The sequence below is a fragment of the Cibotium barometz genome, chromosome 25, assembly GCF_041138505.1.
Source record: "Cibotium barometz isolate CiBa-2024 chromosome 25, ASM4113850v1, whole genome shotgun sequence".
NCBI classification, from domain to species: domain Eukaryota; kingdom Viridiplantae; phylum Streptophyta; class Polypodiopsida; order Cyatheales; family Cibotiaceae; genus Cibotium; species Cibotium barometz.
In genome coordinates, this window is record NC_141070.1 from 22,496,217 (window position 1) to 22,520,618 (window position 24,402).

The 24,402-nt window shown below is 43.9% G+C and overlaps 1 protein-coding gene across 2 annotated transcripts in view; it reads left to right on the forward strand.

Moving 5' to 3' along the window:
- Positions 1–24,025, forward strand: part of LOC147624348 (uncharacterized) — an 80,712-nt gene extending 56,687 nt beyond the window's left edge. Inside the window, exons 7-20 of one of the 2 annotated variants that reach the window (XM_086819328.1) lie at positions 4,437–4,488; positions 5,184–5,263; positions 5,436–5,511; positions 10,147–10,236; positions 10,378–10,455; positions 10,845–10,896; positions 11,251–11,303; positions 11,451–11,519; positions 21,920–22,018; positions 22,202–22,351; positions 22,449–22,561; positions 22,676–22,821; positions 22,905–23,014; positions 23,117–24,025. In XM_086819328.1, the coding sequence (XP_086675454.1) occupies positions 4,437–4,488; positions 5,184–5,263; positions 5,436–5,511; positions 10,147–10,236; positions 10,378–10,455; positions 10,845–10,896; positions 11,251–11,303; positions 11,451–11,519; positions 21,920–22,018; positions 22,202–22,351; positions 22,449–22,561; positions 22,676–22,821; positions 22,905–23,014; positions 23,117–23,260 (1,312 nt within the window). In that variant the 3' untranslated portion in view covers positions 23,261–24,025. Of the gene's footprint in view, positions 1–4,436; positions 4,489–5,183; positions 5,264–5,435; positions 5,512–10,146; positions 10,237–10,377; positions 10,456–10,844; positions 10,902–11,250; positions 11,304–11,450; positions 11,520–21,919; positions 22,019–22,201; positions 22,352–22,448; positions 22,562–22,675; positions 22,822–22,904; positions 23,015–23,116 lie in introns of both variants that reach the window. The other variant, XM_086819330.1, reaches the window with a different exon arrangement.
- The last annotated feature ends 377 nt before the right edge of the window (positions 24,026–24,402 follow it).

The window sequence follows — 24,402 nt, forward strand, 5'->3', positions numbered from 1 at the left end:
GGGTTGTTCATCCAAAGCTTTCTTCAAAAGCTTGTATGTCTCCAGACAAAAACAATGTATATCTAGAGTGATGAAAGATGATGGCAATTGGACATAGGACATATATTAGCTAGAGCATGAATGTGTTACACATTTTCAGCATGTTTTTGCAACACCACCCGAGATGACTCCTAATATTCGTAGGGCTAGGGAGGAGCTTCTGTCTTCTATTTCTAACATTGTGAATATGGATGAAGCGGTTGATTTGGAGTCCATGTTTTCAGTTGTGGAACTAAACAGGGCACTAAAGGCACTCGGTAAATGGAGGACTCCAGGATGGGATAGATTAACTGGGAGTTCTTTTTGCAATTGTGGTGTATGCTGGAAGAATCACTTTTGCTTATGATCAATGAAGCTTGGAATTTGGGCATCATGCCTTTTACTTGGCAGGAGGGATTGATAAGATTGGTGCCAAAAAGGGATTTGTCTCAAATACTTTCTGATTGGCACCCTATTACCTTCATGCCAGTGATCTATAAATTGATCACTAAGATGATCGCTAATCGACTCAAAAACATTTTGAATAGGGGTATCCATCCAGCGCAATATGGTTTCGTGCCTTGTAGACAAATAACAAATAACATTCCTCACGTCTATGTTGGCATAGAATATGGAGAATATACCAAGCAAGGTGTGCTCTTACTGCAGTTTGATATTGCTAAGGCTTTTGATACGGTCCAATGGGATTACAATGCAGATGTCATGGCAAAGTTGGGCTTCAGTCCAAAAATGCAGGACAATTTACTGGGCTGTATCAAGATAGCACTGTCAGATGCATTTTGGGAAAAGGCTTATCCTCTCCATGGGTTTTGGGTAGATCTGTTCGACAAGGCTGCCCTCTCAGTGCCTTGCTCTATGCTATTGCTACTCATCCCTTCTTAACATATATGGATAAGCTTACTGAGACTAGTAGATTACATGGGTTTCGTCTCTCCGATGGTCATCATTTGGTTGCTCAAATACATAGTTGTTTACGAGGCGCGCTCGAGGCGTACAAGTCTTCCGAGGCATTCGAGGCGTCTTGGCATAGTTGATTTTTTTTTTTGATCGTTTCTAGATTTGCCGGTTTCTGTGCGTTTGAGTCTCTAGACAGGGACTATAAGGGCCCCTCTAAGCTCTCAAGACTCTCACACTCTCTCTCGAGTCTCTCCCTCTCTCATACACACTCTTTCCCTTCCTTAAGGCTTAAACCTTGCTCAAGGCAGTCTCTCTCTCTCTCTCTCTCTCTCTCTCTCTCTATATATATATATATATATATATATATATATATATATATATATATATATATATATATATATATATAATATGTATATAAATAAGATAACAGATGCCTCTAACGTCTCTAAAAAATACGAGTCTTTCGAGGCGCGTACCATACCCGTCTCGTACCTAATGCCTCTAACAACCTTGCTCAGGAATATGTTGATGACTCTTTCGTCAGAATATACAATCAGATCTATAATGTCTCATGAAACTCTGCATATGTTTGGATTGGCAATAGGTCTTTTATCCATTTCAAAAAATCAAAACTGTTGGCTCTCAATGAAGTTCAATGGCACAACATTCTATGGCCTAGGCAAATCATATCACCTGCACAACATGTCAGACATTTGGGATATCATGTGGGATGGAATCTTTCAGGAATCTTTCACTTCGTGATGCTATAGATTGGGTGTTGCAAAAACTTATGATTAAATTGGAATATTGGAAACTGTCTACTTGGCCACTCGATGTCAGATTGAGAATAGTTCAATCGATTTTGATGGCATACATTCAGTTCTTTTTCCCTCTTCTAGCATGGTCTAAAAACCAAATCTTTGGATTTATGACAAAAACCATTGAACTCTTTTGGAAAAATTCTCAATATAAGAAGACCTTGGGACTCTGAAGTATGAGTTCATATGCTTGCCAAAAATGCATGGAAGGCTTAATATTCTGAATATCCATTATCATGTTTTGTCATGCAAAGCCACTTTGTTTCCGACTTTCATTGCGCAACAGTAACCCTGGACACTTATGATTGCAGCTCTTTGCTTTGATGTGAATACAGATGCATTTGGCAAATGGCAGCTAATTCATTGGGAACTTTTATTTGGCTCTGTGGAGCGCAGAATTGCTCGATGCCCTTATGTCTCTTGTCTCCTTGCAGATTGGAAGCTTGTTCTACAATATATTTAGTGGTCGGGTAGACATCTTGAGACTGGCAATACTTCGAGACAAGATAATATCTTTTGGAAACTTGCATTCCCTACTCCTTTGGCTCTCCGTTTCCCTCGGCAAGCTTACTTTCTTTCTACAAAAGGTATTCGGGTTTGCCAAGATGTCGTTGAAGGAAATGTTTTGTCATTTCCTTGAGCTCAAAGCCATTTGCACTTGGGTATGCACAACATATCTTTATGGCATATATTACAGGAACAATTGCAGCCTTTTGCTCCTCTTACGGTTCCGGATGGTGAAAGTTTGGAGGATTGGATTTTCCACAGGACAGATCCTAGACCTTATCTTAGATTCTCTTTCCCTCAGGTTGTGGCTACTTTGACCTACAGGTTGATTGCTCTTGCACCTTGGTTTGTCAATCGAGTTAATAAGATTTGGCTCCTCACTTAGACAACTCGTTGGTGGAAACAAAAGTTGAAGAAAATTTGGCACAGTAAATTGCCGCTCAAATGTAGATTGTTTTTATGGTGATGGTGCTCCCGGTTGGAGAACTTCTTGAAAAAAGACACATAGCTGCACCGAAATGTCCTTCTTGCCCTTGCATAAAAGAAATAGTGATGCATCTTCTTTGGTCTTGTTCACAGACCAAAAGTTTCCTTCGCCAAATTTCTCATTTTCTTTGGCTTAGATTTCTAGGGTATTCCTTCTCCAGATTTTTTTTGGCTCTTTGGTAGGTGGCCTTCTACATTGGATCATGCTTAGCCCTTTCTAATTTGGACTAGATATTGGGCTTTATGGACAATTTGGCATGCAAGAAATCAGTTGGTTTTTCATTCCAAAAGGATTGAACGCTATCCCTACTTTCGTCAATCCTTGCGTCAGTCTTTGTTTGATTCCATCCACCTGATAGATGATGGTGTTTTTTCAGTGCTTTTAGCTTGTGTGACTATAGTAGCAACGAAACCCGTTTCAAATCATATGAAACCGACCGAAACTTTTACGAAACTTGTTTTAGAATATGAAACTTGTTTTTTATTCACCTAAAATTTTTAAGACCCAAAAACCTTACATGCCAGTTTCATACATATGCATTTCCAAAGCGCATTTTTTCTTGTTGCTTGCTGCACGACTTGCACACGCATGTCCTTTCTTGCCTGCCGATGATTGGTCGACAATCTTGAGAAGGACACTTCAGCCTTGGCCATGGCCTAAATACATATTTTCATGTATATTCTAAAGTAATATTTTTTGCATTTTTTGTATGAAACTTTTTTTTTTGACATTCCTTTTTTGCTTGGTAGTGACTAGTTGACCATCTCAACAAGGACACTTGAGCCTTGGTCATGGCCTAAATACATATTTTCATGTATATTCTATATTGAAAAATATATATATTTTTGCATTTTTTGTATGAAACTTTTTTTGGACGTTGCAAAAAAATATGAAACTTTTGAAACCTTTTTGAAACCTGTTTCAAATCAAGCGTTTCTGAAACTCCTGGTAACTATGTGTGTGACTGCTTTTTGAGAAGTTCTTCCTTTGTACAATGACGCAATAGAACATAGTCTTCTACCCAAAAAAAAATATGTGGGTGTGTGTACCTTTAGAAAGCTGGAATATATCCAAGTTTACAAAGACTTAATAAAAGAGTTCTTTCATAGAACGAATCCTCATGTACTCTGCCAGCGTTGTGCACGTGGCAACAAGGTTGAGCTTTCAAAGTCGAATGGAGGCCTTATAAAACGGGCCAACGTTCTGCCAGTCTCCAGTGGTAGAGTCGTTGTGCGGTCAAGTCTTGGTGCTCACATTCTTGAGCGCCTCCCTCTCTCCCTACCCCTTGATGAAGGTCTAAGCTAGGACCGGAGGGAGGGGGGCATTGGAGGAGGTCTCTTGGACTAGCACCAAGGGCAAGCTTTGGCGTGGTGTCCGAGCTACCTATAGATGAATCATTAGCCAGGGAGGCCTGAGCTTTCCCAACAAACTAAAACAAAACAAAGAATACATGGGAGACCTTAGAAAGCATACAAGGACGCAAGGAAAAAAAAAGAAAAAACTTCTAATTTTAATGAGAGGGAGAAGGATAGAGGGTTGGGTGTATGGGGTTAATGTAGCCATGGCAAGGCCTACTTGAGCAGATTGTAAGCTGTTCTTGGAAAATTTGGACAAGAGGCAGGCTTTATGATTAAGTTTTCTGTCCCTAAAAACTTGATTTTTGATGAGCTCTAGTTTCCCCTTTGCAGGTTGCTGCTGTCATACCATGTCATTTTACCTGCTTTTTTCTCTATTCCTCAGGTATTCCTCAACCACGTTCCACTGTTCACTGTTTCCCTGTTTTTTGCTTTCTAACCATGTGTATCAGGCTCCTAGCAAGCTAAGCCCATGCATGATAGTCATGCACACACAGGAGGCAAAGCCCTAAGCGTGATTAGAGAAAAGGATTAAGCTTACTAATGGATAAAAGTTGATTAGCAATAAGCAAGATTGAAAAACAACATAGCATGGCATAACATTATCTGTTCCTCCCTTCCTTGTGTACCCTTGGAATTCGGGGCTCCCAATCTGAACCAACCATGCTCATATACCCATATTATAATTTGTCCCCCTCGCTACACATCAGTGATTCCATGGTCTCTGTTTGTAAATGAGAACTCAATGTGTTCCCCTTGCTACACGTCAGTGAGTCCCTAGCCTGTGTTTGTAACCCAAGAACTTTACTTCCTTCAGCTGCTGACCTCAGACAAACACTCACACTTACAATTTACAAGTGGTAAGCTATGCTGCGAAGTCTTGCTCTCGTGTAGACGGCTGCTTATGTAAGTTGGAACAATGAGCCTTTTCTGCACTTTAGTGAATCGAACCATGGTCTTGAGTTTTGACATGCAAAAGCTGTGTCTTTGGACTCTTGTGCAGCTGCAATTCACAAGTGTTTTACGTAGTGGTGGATATTGCATTCATAGCAGAAAACTGAATTGACCTTGTTGATGCAGGAACGGCAACAGCATGTGCAGTCTGCTGAGCAAGTACTCTGTGTACTTGATAAGAAGTATCCGGATAGCTTTTTCTTAAGGTGATTTTGGCGTAGATTTAAGATGGTCTAATGCTTGCATTGTGGATTAGGGATGTAAGCTAGGAAAGATTTTGAAAAGATAGCTCACATAACAATTGGGTTTTTTGTTCAAGACTTTTATGAATAGATTGATGTATCAGAGTCATTTAGAATTGCTTTGGCTTGATTGCAGTTTTTACAGAGGTCGCTTACAACGTCTAAAGGGGGATCTAGATGGCTCTATTCAGAGCTTTCTAAAGCTAGATGCGGTAAGCTTTTGTCATTGAAAGATTTTGTCGCCCATTAGGATGATTCAAATGATACTTCAAGAAGGATTGATGTTAATTGTAGCTCAGACTACTGTGATGCCACCCACACAACAGGAGAGAGGTCTTTACTAAGGGTTTGGGCAGGGAGTGGTGGTCATTTGTGCAAGAGCGGAGGCCCTTTAGGTGGCTCTTGATTCTCTCAGAGTGTGGTATGTCCATTGGGCATTTGTTGGAAGCCCTGTTACAATCGTCTAATCTGAGGTCTAGTGGATGCACTTGTGGACCCCGCATGTACCCTAGTGGGGCAGTTTGGATTTCCGAAGGCTTCGCATCGCATCTCTATTCAAACATTTGTATGAATTGAATTGAACAGGATCAATTGTTCCATCATATTTTCCCATGATTTTGGAAATCTATACGGCCGTGTTTTTGTATGGGTCCATGAGGCCGTGAGTGAGTGTTCTTGTGGTGGGTAGGGACTCACTTAGTCCTTGGGCAACCCCCCTTCCTAGATTAGTCACTATGTCCAAGGTATGAGTATCTAGGGATTGAAGAGTGTTGGTATCTATAGGATTTGCGGGAACGTTAGGTAAAGGACCAAAGTCCGGTGGGAGAGAGAGACCATCAGTGGGCAGACTAGTCCAGTTCCATATGTGCTGTAAACCATGTTTGTCTAATCAGGGCCCTGACTGGAATACTGGCAAGGCTGGAGGAGGAGATGCCTGGCCGTTCCCATCATGTGGTGTCCACGAAGGGGCAGCCCCTCTTTGTCTGATTCAACACTAAGAGGGAAATAGAAAACACTCATGAGGGAAAGAGAGATCTGCACCCCCAAAGTCCTGATGGGAGTGGGGCTGGCGTGTTGAAGGACCATGCAAATGAGAAGGGGAGCCACTCGATCTGCAAGTAACTACACATGCCATCACCCATTCCATCCACTTAGAGAACAGCCTTGACCAATAGAGACTTGCAGTCACGGCTTCTCCATCCCAACCATAGATTCTCTCTACCACGCCAACCACCCATGAGCTTAAGAGGAGCAGACATATGAACCACAAATGAGTCCTTCAAATCTTTGGACCACTTTGCAGCTAGGTCACCACCGCTTGCATCCCATATCATGTGGTACTGGCCTACAAAGCTCAACAATCCCCACCTTTGGGCTAGATTTTTAGGTCCTAGGCCGCACACAGGACATTTGTCATGAGTTATGAGCTCCCTAGTTCAATTATATAGTGCTTTTCGCTATTATTAGTCCCCCCATCTTTATGGGATAATAACTCCCTCTCTGCACAAGTGACTGCTAACCCCTGGTTACACCTTCAGGGTTGTAAATACTTCCCTCCTTAATAGCTCCCTGTGTTGGGGTTGAAGTTGGGGAAATGCCTTTTTAGAGCCTTTGTACTTTACCATGAGTCATCATCCTTGGTTTTATTTACCTTACCAGAAGATCAATTACGTATTCCATATATGATTTCGGAGACGTCTTTCAAGTTTTTCGAAAACTCATTCGGGTTCCAATGGTATGCGACTAGTCAAATCTTCCATTTGAGCCAACTTATCCATAGATACATGAGAATCCCCTTGATATCAATTAAATTTCAACCGACTCACATGTGGGATGAATCTGGACTTCTTCAGGAAGTTGAAGCTTATTAGCTACTTTATTGATACTTAAATGATAACCTCAATGACATGGAAAGGTCCACAATACCTTTTGATATCTGTAGGCACAACCTGGCTGTAAATCTCCAGCCTAAGATCCCTGACTCTTGACCTTCAAGTCCACCTTTGCTTGGGAATCCCCTTGGCTGTTCTGGCCCTTGAATACCTTCAGCACTTTGTGAATATGAGATGATTATGACCTTTGACTGGCCCATGCTTATATAGGCAATAAATCTGATGGTCGGTTTGCTTTAGAAGGAGTCGGCCTGTTTCAATCTCTCCACGACCTGTTTTCCAGCCCTTTTAATTAAGCGCCTTTCACATGTTGGCTGCCCTTGCTGTCCAGGCTGCATAAGTGTTGGCCGCCTGCTGGGTTGGCCCTCCATGGATGGCTGACTGGCTGGTCAAGGCCTTATGGGCTGGCCGACCAAGGTTTTTCCCCTTCTTGGGCTGACCGACTGGGCTACTAGCCCATCTAGGCCTGGCCGCTTCACTGCCCAGGCCTTCCAGGCCTGGTTGACAGCATGCCCAGCCCTTCTTGGGCTGTTGGGCTTGGCCATGGGCTTCCTTGGCCCCTAGGGTGGCCCACAAGGCTACCCTCGATTGTAGGCAAGGGCCTTAAACCCTTTTTGGGGTGGCCCACAGGGATGCCCCTTTGCCTACATGCCGACATACCCTAAACCAAGTATACTACAAGACCTAAACCTACGACTGGTGTCCCAAGCATAGCCCAATTCACCTGTACATCATTTCAAAGGGTCACTCACACAGTATGGACTAGCATTGTTTTCATGTGCGGGACTTGCACACCTGACCAAGACCATGTACGGGACTTGTACACCTGACCTTGGACGCTTAGAGTGGAACCTTGGCTGACTCGTCCCGGACTGGGGCTCACAAGGGACCAAGTTCCACTCCAGGTCTTACACCTGCTGTACGGATACGTCCACGTGGCATCCAAGTGCGGGATGCACGTGACATCAACTCTGAGGGCCAAGGCAAAGTGGGGGTGACACCAAGAAAAATAAAGGAAAGTGTCATCACTGCCACAAGCGGGGACACTATCAATGAGTGTCAGAAGAGACTTGCCAAGTTGAAAGCTGATGAAGGTTCGGCAAACTCTGCCACCTCTACCTCCAACAACAAGAAGCAGCAGAGCCAGAAGAAGAAGAAGCAAACATAGCCCATGATGAGGGGGATTTCTAGCCACATTGTCACTATGGGGAGGAATGCTAAATATTTAAATATTTGTAGTGATGAATGTGGGAATAAACAGGTGTTAGGTGGTTGTGTAAACTGGCACCTAATTCAAGGTTTAAAATAAGGCAGTTCTAGTGTGTGTGAACAGCCACTAGTGTGTGGGAACCTCTTAAAAGGATCTTATGAAGCAATGATATGTGGCAAAGTGACACCTATTAGGGACACATCATAGTTTGATACGTTCATATGTGGTGGCAGCATATGTATGCACCTTGTAAAGGGGGGTCTCTCCCATAAAAGGAGCATAATTATAATGATTGAGTATGCCTAATCTTTCAGTTCATCTCATGTCCTCTTGCTAATCACTCTTGCAGAACCTTTTGATTTACCCTAATCTCCAACATAAGCTTGTGTAGCTTACCATCAACTGCCTCTTCTTAAACAGAAGAAAATCAAGCAAACAACAAGATTGGTAATTTACTAGAAACACAGCCCTAGATGGCATGTTCACATGGTGTTTGATGCAAGCATTGGCTCTGATATCAACTGTGTAATCCCCAACGCTCTACATACAAACGACGCATGCCATCACCCTTCAGATTTGTTGAGAGAACACTCTTGACCAATAGGGACTCACAGTCATGGATTCTCTATCCCAACCATAGGTTCGCTCTGCCAAACCACCCCCGAGCTTACAGAGAGGAGCATATATATGAACCACCCATGAGGCCTTAAGATGTCTGGACCACTTCACAGCTAGGTCATCACTGTTGCACGTGGGTGTCTGCCATCGGTGCAGTGCTAAGGGCATAGCCGTACTAGGTGACCCATCTTCCCCAGCAAACAAAGCACTTGCTTGGAAGTTTGGATTTCCATGTGTTGCAGAAAGTGGGTTTCGTCCAAGCGTTATTGACAGGGGTGGAAAAGAACGGGGGGAGGGGTGGGGGGATGCGTGGCAGGGCTGGAGAGAAACGAACAGGGCAGGGGTGGAAGTGGCAAAAAAAGAGCAGAGCAGAGGCGGACAGGAATGAGCTGGGCATGAATGCAAGGGGCAGGGCAGCCTTACTAGTTTTTTATTTGGGGGAGGGGGGTTTGGGGGAGATCCAGCTTCACCGGCTCTTTTTCCTTCCCTGGTGCTGACAAAGGATCTGTCCCTTATTTTGTTGTAAAAACCTTGTGGAAAATTAGCTGATTTCCCCTTCTTTTCAAGAAAAGTGCATATAAACAACCGGCATTTTTCTTGTATACAAGATACACATCAACATGCAGGGCAAAAAGGAGAAAGTGGCTCCCTTTATGCCTGATTGCACTGAGGGAGGCTACATCTTGATCTTTTGGTGGTGATGATAGACCCTCATTGGTCTTGATACTTGGCCTGAGAGCAGTGAGGCTGCTGATCATCTCTCGTTGTGAATCACAGGGACTGTCAGATTGCCATGCCATCCCTGCAACCTGCCATGTCTTAGTGGGATGGGGGCATATATGGCTGTGTGCTATCTGTGAGGCTTGTCAAGAACATAATCCTCCTAATGTACCACTGGCCTTGTCCCCATGCCTTGGCAATGGATCCCAAGATAATACATGATTCACCCTTACTCTCTGCTAATAAGGTGGGCCATCCTCGTGTAGGCCTCTTGTGCTTTGTGATATTTCCTTAAACAATGTGTTGATGATTCAATCGCAGCACTGCCTGCATTTGCATGCCTAGCCCAGCTACCTGAACTATGCTTTGAACAGAAAACTCATTTCTGGATGTTGTGATTTGTGCAGGGTTTACATCTGACTCCGGAGTCGAAATTCTTCAAGCTGCGACACGCTTGGATCTATGAACTAGGTGTAAGCTACATGTTGAAGCTCAAAGTGAGTTGGTCAACCCACACTTTTCCTGTGCTAATGTTCTGTAAGGGGATGCTAAGGTTGTACACAAAAACTTTCAGGTTCAAGCACCTTACAACAGTTCAAATTTATAGAGTTTTGTAATAATCAGTGTACTTGGAACAGTGGGAGGATGCACAAATGTGCTGGGAAGAGTTGGAGAAAGACAGTGTGTGGTCTCGAGCATTTTTTGCCTACATGCATGTCAGTATTTTATCTTTTCCTCTGAATCTCTTTGTAGAGAAGGTTGCAAATGTCCTTGGGCATGTATGCTGGCCATAGAGGGGATTGGATTTAGTGGGTAGGAACCCGGGTTTGAATCATATTTGCCCCCAAAAAAAAAACGTGCTGCAAATCGGGCCCAAAAATTAAAAAGACTTGGACCAATCTGGCAGCTTATAACTAAACCTACAATATATCTTTCAAAAGAGTAAAAGAAGATTGCATGTAATTAATGGATTAGTTGTGTAGTAAGTGGCAAACATCCCTCAAATTTAGTGGTATAATCTGGATTTCTCACTCTTTTGAAGACCTAGACATTGTTATAATTAACTTTTTCCTTATTTGTTGTTGATTTAATTCAATAAATGCAGGGCGTTTGCCTTTCCATGCGAGGTTTGGCAAGTGATGCTGCTGAGAAGTTTGGTAAGGTCTGTGATTAGGCGCCAATTCTTTAAAGTACACTCGAGAGAAATGGTATTTTTATGTGGAAATCTTGACATTAACATTTGATTTGGGACAGTTACAGGAAAAGCAGCTGTTTCCTAGCCAAAAATGTGGAAATGCTGTTTCCATTTCCAATTCCCATTTCCTGATCTCCTCTCAAGATTTTCCTTGCAACTATTTTCTTCCAAGTTTTTTTTCCCAAATTTCCTTGCCTCCTATTAATGATCCACTTATCATTTCTCCTTTACTTAGCTTTTTCCCTAATTGTTATTCAATATTACAAATTTGTATCCTATTAATGATGGACTTAGCATTTCTCCTCTATTTTTTCAGCTTTTTCCATAATTGTTATTCAATATTACAAATTCGTGTTTCATGTATACTACGTAATCTTTTGTTCCCTAATCTCAAGCCATTTCTTTCCTTTTCTGTTTCATGCAACTATGATCTGGGAAGCTAATGTTTTAACTGTTTACAGGTTTTATTTGTACTTCGGCTTGTAAAATGGAAAAAATAAAATGTCATTGTTGCAGGTTCAAGGGTTAATGAGAGGAACAATGTCGGGACGAGTGTTGGCAGAAGAACAATATGTCTCAAGGAAGGTCAGAATTTTAAGAGGAAGCAAGAGGGAGAAAGAATAGTTAAATTTTCTTGTTTTAGTTTTTGACTATGCAAAATTTTCTATTTTTCCCTTCTTGCACAAATCAGTTTAAATTTATGTATGAGTATGAGTACTATTCAAATGAAATCCATTACACTAATCACTATTTATATAACACCTGATGGCAATTTTTTAAAAATTTTAAGTTAATGTCAATGTATTGAAATCTGATTGCCTACAATCCGGGCCCGGTGCGGTTGGAGGGTCCACACAGGGGTGGGTGAGTATAGATAAGGAAATCTCTCTAAAAAAGAAAAATAATGCACCCATTATCATATATAACACATTGGTGCTATTCAATTTTCTAATGTGTGCATGCATGCATGTGTGTGTGCGTAAGAGAGAAAAGAAAGAAAAAAAGTTATATTAAATGTCTACAAAAGATCCTGTGGGTCTATGAGACCAAAAGTGATACAATAGTGTCCATATAATCTCATCATGGTACAAAGAAAACAAAGACTAGTCACTAAAGCTACGAGAGAGAAATGAAATGATACATTAACGTCTCTAAGAGGCCATAGTGGCCTATGAGACCAAAACTGAGAGTACATCTGAAATTGGTGTCTTATCAAAGAGAACAACTAAATGAGACTAAAAGGTACAATAAACTGATTGTCCTACAGTTATAAGAAGAGAACTATAAGACTCCGAGATGATACTGAGTAGAAAATAAAAATACTGAAAAATGTATATCAGGTAGATCCATGTATGCTAATCAGTTGAAGTGTTGCCCTCTCCTTAGATCAAGTATCTCCGCCATGGGGCTGTCTAGAATGGAGAGGTCGTAGAAGCAAGGTAGGCGCCTCCGATGCCGAGCAATAATGGCTCTGATCTGGCGATGGTGAGGATGCGGTGGTCAGGATCCTGGTGGGCGTGGCCGACAAGCACGACATAAGATAACTGCTCTATCAGTGGTGACTCCCTAGGAGCGTGGTCGGTGCCCTGATGGCCCAATGGAGGAGGTATCAAGAGGTGTGTGGGCTGGGTTGCTGGTGCTGGTGCCGAAGAAATCTGTCAGGGTCCTCTGTCTAGGTACATCATGGCTCGGCCTCCTGTCTGCCAAGAGGGTCTCTCTGTGTCTCCTGAGCTCAAGTAGAAACAATCCCAAGCATCTTTGATCCTAAAACTCCATGACCCTGCGTAACGGCCCAAAACCCTCTCGGAAGAGGAAGTGATATCTCCCTCGGATCTCATAATAGACCGTACATCGACAAATGTAGTGTTCCTTTGTCTCTACCTCCTGGTAGCATAGCTGACAAATGCAGTCATCCACGATCGAATGCACATATCGCCTTGTCTCAATCCGCAGCTGGTGTGATGAGGTTATCCCATGTGATAGGTGTACATCCATGTACGCCGGGCGGGTGATAAAATCATCCGGTGAGAGGTGTAGAAAATGGCTCTTGTAATGAGCCATTTTTGTGCCCAAGGGCTCAAGGGGGCTAGTCCATGTCCTCTATGTGTCCACTCTGATGATATCCATCCTGATCACGCGGTTTTGCTCTGAGCAGGTGAGATCCAAAAATGGACAATCCAGACTGTACTGAAAGGGTGGTAGTGCCTCTATCCGCAAACCATGTAGGTCAAACCATGATCTCATCTGAGCGTACCAACAATGAGTATCTCCATCCTCTGCCAACTGTATGGATGAGGTCAATGCCAATCGAGAGTACCTCTGTTGAGGGAGCTCCCATAGCCGCTCTAAAAGGTAACTGCTCGGAATAGGGCCTCGGTTACTACTGGTGGGGCACCCAGCTCAGCCCGAACAATCTCATGTGGTACTGACGATTTGCTCCGAATCATGTGGGCAATCATCAAAATCAATGGTCTCTCCATTTGCCTCCATCCCTCATCTATCCCTCTCTGAGATCTGTGATGTCTACTAGGTCCCCAAATTGGAGCTCCGTACAGGAGGTTCGGTGTGACAAGTGTATCAAATAGCCACAATTTGGCGCGTGGCTCCTGAAACTGTATGTGTGCACACTGCCTCTCAAGTGCCCCCAAGGATGCATGCCCTCGAGCTAATCTAGCTGCTGCTGCCTCCTTCAAGGAGAAACACGGTCCTGTGAAAGTAACTCCCAAGTAGACATATGACCTGACGTACTCTACCGGCTCCCCTTGGAAAGTGAACTGAGGCTCTGATCTCGTCACCCATGCCTGTGTGGTGTTAAACACCATAGCCTTGGTTTTCCCAAGGTTCACTGTTTGATCTCTATCCGCATAGAAAGCCTGTAATGCATCTAGGTGTCTCTGTAATCCCTCCGGAGAGTCTGAGATTAGAACAATATCATCAGCATATAACAAGATGGGTATCAACACCCCTGCTAGGCATACCCTTGGGCCTCCCAATCTATCTACATAATCAAAGACCGCATCAATGTACAGTCCAAAGAGGGTGGGCGATCACGGGCATCCCTGCTTCACCCCTATCGTGCTAGTCACCCTATCAGATAGTCCGCCTGGAGCTCGGACTCTGCCTGTCATAACAGACTCATACAAAGCATATATCCCCAACTGCATATCCTCGGGTACCTCAATGTCATGCAATCTGTGCATAAGCCTAGCACGTGGTACGGTATCGAAGGCTTTGCGGAAGTCCACAAAGCAGCAGTATATCCTTCTCTTCTGTGCCTTGCCCTCTTCAATAAGTGCCCGAAGTGTCAATATGTGATCCAAGGTAGTAAATCCTCTCCTGAAGCCAGCCTGTCCATGTGCTTGATGACCATGCCTCTCTGCCCATCGGCTCAGCTCCAACTCCAATATAGAGCCATATAATTTGGCCAAGTAATGACTAATCATGATCGTCCTGTAGTTGCCTGGTACCATGGGGTCCCCACTCTTAAAGAGTGGTACAATGATATGCTCTGTCCAGCTTGTCGGGAAACCCTCACAAATGGCACGATTAAACACATGTACGATGAGCGGGGCCAAAGTGTCTCGTGCATATGAAAAGTGCTCTCCAACTACCCCATCATGATCCTGTGCCATTCCATTCTGTAATCTATCTATCGCATCTAGCACCATCCGCATAGTGAAAAAGGTGCTGCTAGCCGGTCTAGCTCCCAGTGGAGGGGGGGTGGGGGGTTGTCCTGGTGCATCATATAGCTCTCTAGCATAAGTATGCCATGCCTCAGGTGCAATAATCGGAGTACTAGGCTGTCTCTCCTAAAACATCTTCCATGCTCTCTTGCTGTCCTTCCCCAGGAAGAGTTGGTAGATCTCCTCCTCTGGAAAATGGCAATCTAAGGGTTCCAATAGCAACAAAGTTGACTCTAAACCTGCTAACAATCCTTCTCATAAGGATCTTACTTAGCCAGATAGGCTCGTTTCTTCATCCACACAAGGTGCCGAAAGATCATCCTAGCCTGTCTATGCGTGTGAGACCCAATGGCAATCTCACGTTGTAGCTGTGCTCGTGTCTCACGACACTCATCATCATACCAATAGTTCTGTGGGGTAGTGCTGCGGGGGTGGGAGGAAGGGATAATAGTGCAGGGAAACGCATATGAGGCGGATGCATGTAGTACACCTGCCAATCCTCTCGTGATCTCGTCCAGAGGGCTATGCGGGTCTAAAGCGAACAAGCCATCAGATACTGCATCTCGATAAACCCCAACTGTCTCGTGTGTAAACTGATATCTCGGGTACCTAGGTAGATGAGTGGCTGGCCCATCTCTCGGGGTCTACCTACTAGTGTGAAACTAGTAGGTATGTATGATCGGCTGCTATGCCAATGGGCCTACTGGAAATCGTGAAACCCCGCACATCAGGTAACAATGAAGGAGATCCCATCAAGTAGTCCACGGTGCTCGCTCCCCCTTTAGAGTTCCAATGTGTGAGAGCATCTGATCCTTGCCATCTCGATAAGCCATTGTATATGACCAACCCATGTGCACTCTCGAGTGTGAGAAAATGTGTGCCATAATCTGTAATCTCCCCCTCATCCTGTGCTGATCTCTGCAACCCTACATCCTCTGTTGTCGTGATCTCCTCCTGGTACATAGCCTCTTGAGTATCATACAACTCTGTCTGCTCTAAGCCTGTACGTGCATTAAAGTCTCCCAATAGTAATGTCTCCCATGCTGGCAAACCTCATGATATCATCATATAGTGGTATATAGGGCGACTCTCCTAATGGTGCAAACCTGGAGTGGGTTTGGGGAAAGTAGCATACCGCCACATATAGCTCGCGGAGCCCCCCTCTGCATATTCGGACCCACATGTACCTTGCATCTGCATCTCTATGTACCACATGTATTTTGTCAAGAAGCTCCTCCCTGTAAAGTATCGCCACTCCTCCAGATCCTCTGGTACCTCCCACTGTGCGTGGCTGAGGGCGGAAAACTGACTCCCATCTATAACCCCGGACGTCAGGAAGCCTCTTGTTTGTGCATTGATGGGTCTCCATATACATAGCATTATCACTGTGTCTGAAAGTATCCTCAAAGTACTTGCATCTGTTCTAGGGGGTCCGTTGCAATTCCACACCGTGAATCGCAAGGTCTCATAGGCTGCGCACCGTCAAGCGGGCCTCCTCTCCGTAATGATGACTCGGCCATCTCTGTATACCGCCCATTTCCCCTCTTTCCTTGCCTCAAGCACACACGGCATGTGTTCCTTCCGGTGTGCTATCTGTGCCGGTGTAACGTCCTCATCCAAATAAATCTTTTCCCCCTTAAGGGCCATCCTTTTGGAGAGGAAGGCCTTCTTCTTCTCCAAGTCACCAAACCTGAAGATCAATATCTTCGCCCTGGTTTCATCTCTACCTACTCGCCATGCTCCGGTAATGGGTACATTAGTGCCTCCAATTTTTGTTGCAAGAGCTTTTGCATCCTCTTGGGGATTTCCCTTATCTTCCCACCCAACTACACGTACATGTAAGGCAAGTGCCCATCTCTTGGCTTCCTCTTCCAATGTAGCATTCATCACCTCTAGTTTATTGACTGGTGTATCCTTCTGTTTTTTTACTACCTCAATCCATGGGTTGACTTTCTCAATTTGTTTCTTTGTGGCACTGGCGATTTCAGCCCATGAATGCATTTCCTTCTCACCTGCAGCCACTTTTGCCTTACATGATTCCAAAGTGTTTTGCATTTCTGTGATGTCTTTTTCGCGGTCAGCCATACATGTCTTCAAAGTGCGAGAGAGAGAGAGAGAGAGAGAGAGAGAGTTTGTGTATCAAACATCTGTGGAAGACCCAAAGAGTCTACGAGACTAAGAATGGATACGTCATGATCCATGAATATGTGGAATTCAGAGTGAAAAAAATCCATTTACCATGAAAACAGGCACATGTAGTACGTGGACCTCTATAGAGTGAATGCTGATCAAATTCATCCTCCTCCTGAAAGGTTTATATTGTAGCAATGTTCATCTCCTGTGGTGGTACATCCCTACGGCATTTGAGGTTGTCCTCGATGTGTGGTTGGCAAGTGGAAGGGCTAGATCTCAAGGATGGGGACGTTTGGTTCTAGAGTGACTACGTCCTCTCTCTAGTGACTCCCCCGCGTGGTGCAAGAGGGTCATTGTGACATTTGTGCTTTCTTTGGCTCGAGCGAGCATGGGTGATGTGTAAGATCCTCCCAAGGAATCACAAACGAGATGTTAGTCCTTCATGATAATCGCTCACACCTCACATATACAGTGGTAAGTACTGCTATAGATAACCATCCAATCATAAATCGCCATTTCACATAGATTTATTAATAATGAGCCTTAGCCACCCGTATCCGCTTGTTTCCCTAATCTTAGGCTCCCCTAACCCAGCGAGATTTAGGCCCTAATCTCGAGGATTAGTATTAGGTACGTATCATGATGGTTGATGTAGTCACCCAATGGGGCCCACAAAAGCTTGTGCTGGAGGTTTGAGAATTGCCTTTATGGTCCTTCCATCTTTATGGTCCTTCCGCCCTGAGTGCTACCTTATTAGTTTCTTTTGATGACAACGAAGATCCATTAAGAATTTGCCAATCTTTGATCTCCACATGGCATCAGCTATGAGAGGGGGCCGTAACTATCTTGAAAGAGGCAGTGAAACCTCTTGGGTATCTCATGGTAGATTGGGCATCTGTCTACACACGTAATGTTCCTTTGTCTCAATCTCTCCAGTTTTGTACAATGTGCATAGCTGTGCCTCCAATGGATTGCCCTCAGCTCTCCCAAACTCAATTCCTTTTTTTCCCTTAAGAAATATCCTTCTATTAGTTAAGAGAAAACCACCACATGGCGTAATACAATTTTGCCCATGACAACGAAAAAAAGGGGGAGCTCTCTACATGGCTGGCCGCTCTCGAAGGGAAGCTACGTCATAGGGTTTGGGGGGGAGCTAAACTGGTGACTTGTACTGCCAGGTGAATATGCCCTCCTCTTTGGAATAGAAGGGTCCGATTCTCCAGGTGCAGTGGAAAACGGCCCGCATTCTCTTCATGCGTTCCAAGTCCCTTATCAAGCACTCCAGGTGCCTCTGAAGAGTGCAGATGAGATCTAGCTTAAAAGCGCGAACAGTCTCCATTAGAGGAGAATGCTCACCTCCAATGATCGCACTACGGCGCACATGCCAGATGTGCCTAGTGACCAAACTGCATATGAGCTCTCAGCTGGCATGTGCTGGTCTCCAGGGTCCAATGTCGCACAGGGGCTGTGGCCATTGACACCATTGAAATGCCACGGTGTGAGAGCACAAGGGCTGCCTCCTCTGTTATCCTCATAAAATAGTGCTGAGTCAACCTTTGCCTGCCGGGCTACTGTGACTCACCTGGACCGTCGCATCTACATTGCTGGCCATCCCGCGATTGCGAGCCATGTGCCCACCACAAGGCTTCGATGAGCTAGAAACGACAGAAAATAGGAAGAAAAGCTTGCGGGGAAGAAGATGTGCCAAAGGTGTTGCCAGAAATCTTCAAGGAAGGTAGTCGGGATCCCCTGGGCCTGCAGTGAGCAGAGGCGGAGCAGGTGCCATCAATCTGCTGCAGAAGAATCCATCGTCCTAGAAAGACCGAGTACTCAAAGAGGGTGATGGGAGGGTCGTCTGGAGGAGGGTCATGGCAACTACACTCACCGGGATCCCACTAAATATGTGCCAGGGGTGTGTTCTTCCAAAGACAAAAGCGCGAGGATGTAATGCCCCCATAACCTCAAGAGGGGGAGGGTCGATGTGCCACTTTTGTCCCGGTCAGCCCTCAATGCGGAACTGGAGGTTAGAGTGGGGCTTGTACTATCGAAGAAGTGTCATGACTGGATTAGGCTGCCATGGGGACGGAACTCCGTAATGATCGAAGGGGGTTATATGCCCTAATGATGTGCATTCATGCTCTCTCTCTCCCCCCCCCCCCCCCCCCCCCCCCCCCCCCCGGGCTTGGCGTTAGGGCTATGTCGAGGGAGAAACAGCTGGAGTCAAACAAAGGATGAAGAGAGACTCCAGAGTGTAGCATTTATATGGTAGTGTCTCAAATTGAGCTATCCACTTAGGTGGAGAAGGTATACCATATAGTGTGATGTTATCTATGTTAACAAAGTTTTCGCAGGTTTCCGTTTTGTTTCGAGGCTTGTTTGCATGCTATAAGATTTTTGCATGCATCTCAGGGGAGTGTCCTCTTGCAAGAAAAGCAATCTCGGCAAAACCAAACTAGTATGCATGTGGGAGATAAGGCATTTGCTGTCAGTCAAAAAGGTAGAGTCAAAGCCTTTTCTCAGAGTGGCTATAAGCCAAAGGCAGAATCAGCCTAGTCTTTTGGGGGGTGACAAGTCTAAGAAGAAAGATAAATGCAACTACTGTCGGAAGCGAGGCCATTACCAAATGTGCTATAAGTGACGCGGAGCTATGGCATGCTTGCTTTGGTCACTTGAATTTTGGTAGTTTGTTGCACCTTAAAAGACAAGAGATGGTGTTAGAGTCAAAGCTTGAGATCCCTGTCAAACACGTATGTGAGGGGTGCATTTTGGGCAAGATGCAATGCGCATCATTTCCAAAAGCTGGATCAATTAGGGTTGTCAACGTGATATATGTAGTTCCATGAGCACACCATCAATCAGGAGATATCTCTACTTTGTAACTTTTATTGATGAGTACTCCAAGCACACCTAGGTGTATCCGTTTAAGGCAAAGTGAAAAGTTTTTTGCATGCTTTAATCAAAGTACATCCAGAGGTTACTTACACGGTTTGGTCCTGAAGAGAGTAAGTATGTTGCTACATCAAAAGAGATAGTTGCTAGGCTTAGTCTCTCTAGGATGTAGGTGAATCATTTGATGCATTACGTTATCATGAGGCTGTTGGGTGTCTCATCTATCTATGTAATATGAGGCCAAACATTCAGTTTGGGATCTCCCAGTTAAGCAAGTTTATGCATAGTTCTGCAAGTAAGCATTGGTAGGGTGCCAAGTGAGTATTTAGATACTTGCAGGGCACTCAGTCCATTGGCTTATTCTATACTAAAGAAATGTTCTGTTGCATGCTTTCAGTGATTCTAATTGGGCTAAATGTTATGATACACAAGTGTCCACTAGTGGCTTTTTCTTCCACCTTGGTGATTCATGTATATCATGGCTAGCAAGAAGCAGTGGCCACTTCGAGCTGTGAAGCTGCGTACAGGCCAACTTTTATAGCGATTGTGGAGTGTATGGTTCAGACACCTTTTGGCAGATCTTTGTGTTGGACAACAGTTCCCCACCTCCATCTTCATTGATAGCCAAACTGCATTAGCTGTTGCGAGGAACTCAGTGTTTCATGCTCGCGCAAAGCACATTGAGGTGCATTATCATTATGTCAAGGAGAGACTCACTGAAGAGAGATTAGCTTAGCTCATGTCTCTACACGCGACAATGTGGCAGATATGTTCATGAAGGCTCTCTCACGAGAGAGGTTCGAAGCTTTTTGCAAAGCTTTGGGCTTATTACCACTTGGAGATCGATTAGCCACATGATCCTTGTACATGTTCACATCATCACTTCATGGGAGGTTTATAGCATTTATATGGTAGTGATGTGTGGACATAGGCTAATAATGGGCTGAGGAACTTTTTCCCTCTTTAGGAGGTTTTTTCCCTCGAGCATATGTATGCACTCTTATGAGTGTGTAAGTGACCTTATCATGTCATTTCACTTGTACTTCACTCATTCTCATGAATCTACTTTGAGTGTTGTGCTTTCATCTCTTTCTCCTTGCTTGTTGCATCTATGTGTGTGTTGCGACATTGATCTCCACTCCGAGAGAGAGAGAGTTTTATTAACGTCTTCAAAAGACCACTAGGGTCTATGAGACAAAAAGGTGTTTCAAAGTATCCCAGTGTTACACTGATCCTAGTAAAATAGAAAAATAAAACATGGAAAAAGACTTCTAGCTACAAATACAAGTAGCATCCTCAGGAATACAATAGCACGATGACCCAAGGTCCAAGGAACATCGTGTGTAGAAGACCCAAAGGGTCTATGGGACCAATCATGAAGAGAGAGAAAGAAAGAAAGAAAGAAAGAAAGATTTTATTAACGTCTTCCAAAAGACCGAACTCGGCCTATGAGACAAATCGGAGTACCTGTATGGGGTATCCTCTGTCATCCCAACAAAATGAAAGAGAGAGAGAGAGAGAGAGAGAGAGAGAGAGAGAGAAGAGGCCAAAAGAAATGCCTCTTGCTCATGTCTTATCGTGTTCAGAATAACACGATGACTGGCATATGGAGGTACATGGCATTCATCCGTCACTTTCTCTCTCAAATCCTTGACTACACATAGACGGTTGTCATGCATAAGGTAACCTTCTTTGATCGCTTAAGATGCATGTGCTGTCCAGGACTGCTAATCAGCCCATATGGCTGTGAAATCCTCATTCTCATGTTACATCCGAGGCATCAAAGACAAGTCTTGATGTGAGGCAACTAAAACTGTAGCTAGATATGGTTTTTGGGACAATACATCAGCCACAACATTCTTCTTTCCTGGTGTATGTACAATCTGAAAATGAAACATGGAAAGAAAGTTGGCCATCCTCGTATGCTTTTCCAAAAGCTTCTTTTGGGCAAGAAAATACCTCGAACTCTGATGATCCATCTTAACTATAAATTCAACTCCTTACAAACTGTTTTTACATACTGTTAGAGCATGAATTACAGCCAAGGGCTATTTATCATGAATGTCCATATTCCTTGCAAAGGGCAGCTCTCAAAAGCAACATCATGTTCCTCTTGATTCAGGACAGCCTCCATTGAATCTCCACGAGCATCACATTCCACACTGTGAATGGCTGATGCAAATCATTTGTCTGCATAACTTCCCCCAATCCTCCTTGGTGAGTTGCTGATGGGAGGACGAGAGAGAGAGGTTTTTAAAATAATGTTCATCTGTATGTCAGGTGAAGGATCATTTTCTAGATACCGAGGCAGGCGTAAGGAGTTTTCAAGGCTGCATCAGTGGTATCGAGTTTCTTTATCTATGGAACTCATTTCCACAGGTATTTTTGTAGATTTGGATTCCTTAAATAATTACTAATATACCCTGGTGGTAGCACCACCTTCTGCATGTGCGAAAGTGTGGCTCTTGTTGGCCGAATGGCGCTGGCAGGGTAGTTGAGGCGGTAGGATTAGCTGTTCAGACATGTTCTGAAGACTTCAATTTTTTTTTACCCCCTGTGCAGATGCCCCATGATGAGCTTGAAAGAGTCATTCAGATTCTCGATGAAGCCGAAAGTACACTTGAGGTGTCATCAAGTTCAGTGGAAACCAAATTAGAAGTGGATTTACCACCAGAACCTCATCAGTCATGGCTTATTAGTGCAGATGATGAGGTGATTGATTGCAGTAATAATATACATCTTTTTCTCAGAACGTGTTATGTGAGTCATAATGGTTTAATGTACCTGAATTCGGGTTAAACTCATCCAGGATGAACCAGAAGAACCCGAAGACAATTTTGCTGTTGGTAATCTGATCAAAGGCACGGCATTGCGGGAACTCGGTCGGCTTGACGCCGCCTCTAAATGTCTTGAAAGAATAAGGTAATCTTGTAGTGAGTATTTCTGTTCAATATTCAATCTGAAGTATTTATGCTTTAAAAACAGTGTGTTTTAAAAGCGATGCTTACATGGTTAGAATGCTTGGGGGGAGGACAGGGAGGAGACATGCTATGTAGAGACCGAACTCTTTGTGTACCCCATGGCTGCATATGAACGCGCACTTCTACTGATCTGCCGGCATACAGAGAAATTACTGGATTCACAGAAGCCTGCAAATTTTGACTTCCTTTTGGAGGCAAGTGCTCAGATTTTTTATCCTGCATGTTGGTGTAGATTGAGGTCATGGAATTGAGAGATAAACACGTGTTTTCTTTCCAGGCAAAACAAGAGCTTGCAATAGCTGAAGGCTTCAAACAAGACTACAATTTCTTGTGGCGACTTCTCGGGCGGGTTCATGCAGCACGTGCAGCTATTCAAAGTCTCATGGGAGAAGAGGTACTGCACGTATGTCTCTGAGCGTGCAGGAGTTTCAGTGTGTGCATGCACACGCTTATAAGATGCACATAATAGATCTTATATCCTTTCTATATGTTTCAGAGAAGTGGAAGCGTAGAGAAAGAAGAGGAGGTCCTAGATGGCCGATGGAATGATGAGGAACTGACAGATGAAAAAATTGATGCTCCCATTCTGAATGGATTAAAGGGACTCATGGAAAGTGAGCAGTTGCTGTCAAGGAGTTAAACAAATCAATTGTGCAGAACCCTTAAAGAGAGGCCAGAGAAATCAATCTTTCTGGTCTTGTACAGTAAAACCTTGACACAAGGTGTTGGGGAAATACATGGCAGCAGCTTCGTTGTTGTGGGTTTGTGTTGGGGAAATCCATCGCAGCAGCTTTGCTGTTGTGGGTTCAGCTATTTGTAAATTAAGAAGGCTAAGGCAGAAATTAACTGCAAATAATGTTGATTCTTCAGGGCTGGAAATGAAAAAACCTGGTATACAACAGTCTTGTACATCTCCAACATCATTTACCGACCTTGCACAGATGTGCAGAGCCAGTTGGGCTTGCTACCTACTATTTCATTTGTGCATGTTTGTGCGTGTTTGTTGGCAACAAGAATAGCCTGGCTCAAGGGAGATCAGAGGTTCGTGTATTTATGTAATCATGTTGCATTTGAGGGTTTCTTTTCCCTGGACCCTGATTGTTGATGCCAGGGTAATGGTTGGCACCTGTGTTTCATTCCAATACTGCCCTTGCTAATCACATTCTCCTGTGGCTGGTTATTTGGCGTAATGCATTTAAACCCTTTGCATTGTCACTGTGGCTGGCTATCCATAGATCTTTGAGTATTCAAACATTCCAAGGCATCCCAAATATGATTGGATCATGAACAAAATTCAATGGTGGGACTTGAAAACTGGGTGCCCTAGCATCCAAGTCACCCTGTGACAATGTTCACAGAAGGGTGCACCTATTAATTTTATAATGCCACTTCAGATGTTCTTGAATTAAGCTTTGTGATCAAGCACTCACATCACTTAATATACTTGAAAGTTGAGATTATGATTAGTGGGTTTATTTTGCTTTTTACTCTCTTTTTTGTCATTGGCAGCACCCTCACAACTACATCAAGTAAGCTTAAACTAATGCATGTACTACATGCTGTACATCAAGTAAGGTTAAACTAATGCCTTCACATGCTGATGAGGTGGTACGCTAGCTTGCATATTGCTTTCATTGAAGCTGCTGTGTTCATAGATTTGAGTAACATCTCACAAGAGCCCATGAGACCACGGCAATACATCAATAAGGTAATGGTAACTATCAGAATAGCAGGAAACAAAACTTTTGAAAGAATAAAATTTAAAAATAAAGAGGACAATCT